Below are 5312 nucleotides of genomic sequence, written 5' to 3'. Positions count from 1 at the left end.
CATATAAGATGTTGGCCTTCTTGTTTTGATGATGTTTAACAAACAATTTAAAACTAATATTGTTTGTCTAGTATTTGTGTTTTCTTATTTATTATAGAAAAACAACGTAGTTGGAGGATGGATGGAATAGAGCTTCAACGATGTTATCCAAGGAGGTTGGCGGAATTGTGGAGTGAAGCATCGTACAATTCAATCTCAAGATCCAAGTTTAGCTTCATCCGCAACGTGTACCAAGTTAAGCTCAATGAAGATCAAGATCAAGATTGGGTAAATTAGTTTTAGGTTTTATATTATGTGTGTTAGTACTTTAAGCTCAATCATATACACACATACACGGTTTGGTTTTTGGTTTGATAGTTTTACTATGAAACAATTTAGTTATATATATACATAGTTATATATATACATATATGTTTTGGTTTGACAGTTTTCTAGTTTTACTATGAAACAATTGAATATATTTAGAAAACATATTTTTGTTTCATACTTATATGCATATATATGATTTCATCAATATCAATTTTAGTTAGTTCAATGAAATCATGTTTTAGTGCATTATATGTGTATTTTGATAAAATACTACATTCATTGTTTATAGACTTCATAACAATAGTTTACATCCTTCTTCAAGTCTATAAAATTATTTTGTAAAGTTTCAAAAGTTGGTTTAGGTCAAAACATCAAACTCATGTATTTACATTTTCATGTTTTGGACTATTTTGTAAAATGATGATATTTTTCATTTGGGAAGTCCTTTTTGTAAAATTATTGTAGCATGTTTATTATCATGTCTACAATCATTCCCCAAAGTTTTACATTTTTTGGAATTTATTTGATATTTTTAAACAGCTTTTTAAAATCAGCAAATCAAGTTTTTCATGTGTCAGATTTCGGTCGACCGCACCGGTCGACCGATCATTTGATCTTTCTTCACTAGGCGACAGAGAGTCTATCGGTCGACCGGTCCGGTCGACCGAAAGCTCCATCGGTCGACCGCACCGGTCGTTGCTTTCCCAACGGCTATTTCCTGAGCTGATTTGCTGGGGCTGTTCTGTCATTTGTTTTGGGGTTTTGGCTGAGTTTTGGAGTGGGTATAAATACCCCATTGCTGTCATCTTTCAAATTATCAAAGAGAATGGTTTAAAAGGTTTTAACAAGGGTTTAAACTTGTTTAGTGTTTGTTTAAGTTTGTTTTAAGAAGCTTTTAAGCATTTGAGTGTTTCGGTTTTGTGATTCAATTCAACAAGAGCTTGAGGAGATCATCTATTGGTGTTTGGGCATCCAATCTTCTCCATTCCAACTCTTGATATATTGAGAAGTTTTCTAAACTCTATTTCTAGCTATTTTATATATTTGATTATCATTGTTATTTAGCTAGAACTACATTGAGTTTAGTTTTGATTTATATCTCTTTGTTCACACACAACCTTTTGAGCTTATTGTATTGACATTCATAGTATAATTTGGGGTTGTGGGTTTGTGACTAAGAGTTGTGCTTAATTGAGTTCTCACCTTGTTAGAGAGAACAATCATTTGTTAATTTGTGCTTATAATGAGAATCACTTTGTAATACACTTGTACACCGAGTGAGAAGTGTGTGGTGAGAGTCGAGGATCATCCCAAGAGGAGTGGCGTCGTTTGACGTGCCTAGGGAGAGGTTGTAACCGAGCACTTGAGGGAGACACGGCTAGGTCCAACACTTAGTGGGTGTAGAGTGTGATTGCAAGAGTGTGAGTTGTAGAGTTTTCGGTTAGCTAGAAAACCGAGTGTGTAGAAGAAGTTCCGGCTTTCAAACCGGATTGTGTTAGTGGATTTCTCCCCGGGAGTGGGGAGTGGAGACGTAGGACGGAAGGTCCGAACTCCGTGATCATATTGCTTGTTTGAGTGTGCTTTGGCGTTCATTTATATTTATATTCATATCTTATATCGCCAATTGTGCATTGCTCATTCATTTCATCCACTATCTTATTTAGATTATTTACCCTTGCGTTGTTTATATATCCTTGCATATATTTCTATCATTTAGGATATATCTCATTATTCATTGTTGCTTATCCTAGCTTATATTCTTGTTCTATTTCATACTTGCTTGGATAACTTGTTTATTAATTTTAATTGGCATTTAATCAGATTAGATTAGCATAAGACCCTAATCACCCCCCCCCCCCCCTCTAACAATTGGTATCAGAGCTTGGTGCTCTTTGATAAAATTCAGCTTCAGATTCTTATACATCTTCGTACCTCCAGGGTGAATAGAATATGGTGAACTATGAGCTTCCCGCAATATCTCCTCTCGAATATCTCCTCCTGGTACATAGATACGACTCCCAAATCGTAAGGATCTGTCCTCATGAACAACAAATTCCGGTCAAAGACCAGCCACTGCTCACTCTCTGCACTTCTGAAGAAATGGGTCACCTGCTTGAGCTGCCTTGATTCGTACAATCAGTGTCGATTGAATCTGAAGATTCATCAAAGAAGCGGTGACTCCTGGAAGAAGAACCTCTATACTCATATTCCTCACATCATGCTAAAGTCTCCACTGAGCCGTAAGGGCATGATTGCCAGCAATCGGCTCAATGCATCTGGTACCACATTGACCTTACCAGGGTGATACTGAAGATAAATGTCGTAATCCGCCATCAGCTCTAACCATCGGCGTTGCCTCATGTTGAGCTCCTTCTGAGTAAATATGTACTTCAAGATCTTGTGATCAGTGAACACCTTCACTTTCTCTCCCAAAAAATAATACCTCCAAAGCTTAAGGGCAAAAATCACAGCTGCCAACTCCAAGTCGTGGGTAGGATAATTCTGCTCATGCTTTTTAACTGACGAAGAAGCATATGCTACCACATGACCATCCTACTGAAGAACGCATCCAATCCTCTACTTAATGTGTCGCAAAACACTTCAAAGTTCCCACTCTTATCTGGTATTGTCAAGACCGGGGCCGAAATCAGTCGAGACTTTAACTCCTCAAACGCCTGCTCACAAGCATCGGACTAGACAAACTTAATATCCTTCCTCGTAAGTCGTGTCATCGGCTCTGCAATCTTCGAAAAATATCTGATGAAGCGATAGTAGTAACCAGCTAATCCCAGGAAGCTCTTAATATCAGACACCGACTTAGGGGTAGGCCAATCCTTCACTGCAGATACCTTCTCTGGATCCACTGATATGCCGTCTCCTAACACCACGTGTCCTAGAAACGATATACGATCTAACCAGAACTAGCACTTACTATACTTGGCGAATAGCCGATGCTCTCTCAAGGTCTTCAACACGTACCACAAATGCGCTACATGCTCGGCTTCAATCTTAGAGTACACCAAGATATCATCAATAAAGACTTCCACAAGCTTGTCCAGTACATCATAAAATACCAGATTCATCAGGTTCGTGAATGCCGTTTGCGCATTAGTCACACCAAACGGCATCACTAAGAATTCATAATGTTCATATCTCGTCCGGAACGCAGTCTTGGGAACATCAGCATCCTTAACCTTCACCTGGTGATACTCGCTCCACAAATCCAGCTTAGAAAATACTCTCGATCCTCCTAATTGATCGAAGATATCATCAATACGGGGAAGTGGATACTTATTCTTTATTGTCACTGCATTCAACTCCCGGTAGTCGATACACATCCGCTTGGATCCATCCTTCTTCCCCACAAGCAACACAGGTGCTCCCCAGGCCGATACACTAGGTCGAATCAATCCTCTCTACAAAAGATCATCCAACTGAGTCCGAAGCTTAGCCAACTCAGCCGGAGGCATACGATAAGGGGTCTTGGAGATCAGCGCCACTCCAGACTTCAAATCTATGGAAAACTCAATCGCTCGATCCGGTAGCAATCCGTAAATATCGTCGGGAAACACATCTTCAAATTCTCGAACTACAACTATCTTCTCAGATTCCACTTGCATTGCAGCTAACGTCGCCTTCTTTGGTCTAGCTCTGTACTCCACAGGTCCGGTCGATATACTGCCACTAAGGAACTCAAATCTCAGGTGATCCGGTATCTCGAATACTACGCTCCGACGATGACAATCAATGGTGGAAAAGAACGACCCCAACCAATCCATCCCAAATACTGCGTCAAAACTCAGCAAATCAATTGCCAAAAAGTCTGCAAAGAGTTCCCTCCTACGGATAACCACAGGGCATGCTTCATAACCAGTGGATGCCACTAAGACGCCACTACCAGTATTGATATTCCAGCCCGTAGTCAGAGAGGCTATAGGAAGAGAATAGGCACTCGCAAATCGACGAGACAAGAAACAATGGGAGGCTCCAGAATCAAAGAGTGATAGAGCAGGAACAGAAGAAACAAAAACCTTGCCTATTATAGGAGGATGTAAATGCAACTAACTTAGTATTCATAAACAATCCTATCATGATATCATTATGGAATGCTAAATAAGTAAGTTCATATGCAAATAAAACTTAGAATAAGCCATTCTTACCTGTGATAACTTGATCATTCGCCTCAGCTTCTACGGCTGACATCATAAACATCTGTCGTTGTGGTTACTGCCTTTGCGCTTTCTGATAAGCCTGCTGCTACTGAGGAAGTTGCCCTACTCAAGGATAGGATCTGGGCTAAGGCGGTGCTGCAAGGGCTGGTCGAGGTGATGCTAGGAGGGCTGCCCGAATCAGGGGGGGGGGGCAAACGAGCCTGCTGCTGCTGAGGATAGTCCTGACTGATATGACCCGAGAACCCACAAGTATAGCATAAACAGAGACGCTTGAGGCACTCCTGATAGGTATGTCCAGCGAAATCACAATAGGAACACTTCACCAAAGGCTGGCTCTGAAACTGCACTCCAGGACGCTGATAAGGGTGAGTCGGATGAGATCGCTAGGAATGCTGCTGCCTCTGCGGAGCCTGCTGCTGCTGTCTCGGAGGGGGACATTTGACATTCCGGGCCGGAGCTGCTGGTGTCCTACTCTGAATCACGTGAGAGTCTTCAGGTTCCTTATCCACGCTCTCAATCTCGCGTGCTGCATCCAGTACCGCATCATAGGTCGCCAAGGCTCTACCTGCCAGAGCCATCCTAATGTACTTGTCCAGACCCTTCTAAAACTGATGCCTCCTAATCATAGGGTCTGTAACCAAGTGGGGAGCATATCGGCTCAAAGAAGAAAACTCAGCCTCGTACCCATCAACTGTTCGCCCTCCTTACTTGAGCTCAACAAATCTTCGTAGGAGTTCATCCCGAGCTGACTGAGGAAAATATTTCCTGTTGAAGCGCTCGGTGAATGTCTCCCACAGGATGGGCCCCTCCAGATGAGTCTTCTCAACTTCC

At 41.5% G+C, this 5312-nt stretch overlaps 1 protein-coding gene across 1 annotated transcript; it reads right to left on the bottom strand.

Annotated features, from left to right (window-relative positions):
- LOC109847576 lies at positions 3726-4521 on the bottom strand. The gene is made up of 2 exons (XM_020416807.1): positions 4470-4521; positions 3726-4345 (listed from the first exon to the last, which is right to left on the bottom strand). The coding sequence occupies exons 1-2, from the start codon at positions 4519-4521 to the stop codon at positions 3726-3728; spliced, it is 672 nt and encodes a 223-aa protein (XP_020272396.1).

The sequence above is a fragment of the Asparagus officinalis genome, chromosome 7 (genome assembly GCF_001876935.1).
Source record: "Asparagus officinalis chromosome 7, Aspof.V1, whole genome shotgun sequence".
In the NCBI taxonomy this organism is placed as follows: domain Eukaryota; kingdom Viridiplantae; phylum Streptophyta; class Magnoliopsida; order Asparagales; family Asparagaceae; genus Asparagus; species Asparagus officinalis.
The sequence above is the reverse complement of the archived record's forward strand: the minus strand, read 5'-3'. Positions and strand labels throughout refer to the sequence as shown.

Coding starts and splice junctions, on each gene's coding strand:
- LOC109847576 (XM_020416807.1), bottom strand. CDS start 4,521: ATGTTTATGATGTCAGCCGTAGAAGCTGAGGCGAATGATCAAGTTATC. Junction 4,346..4,469: donor GAATGATCAAGTTATCACAG/GTAAGAATGGCT, acceptor CTCCTATAATAG/GCAAGGTTTTTGTTTCTTCT.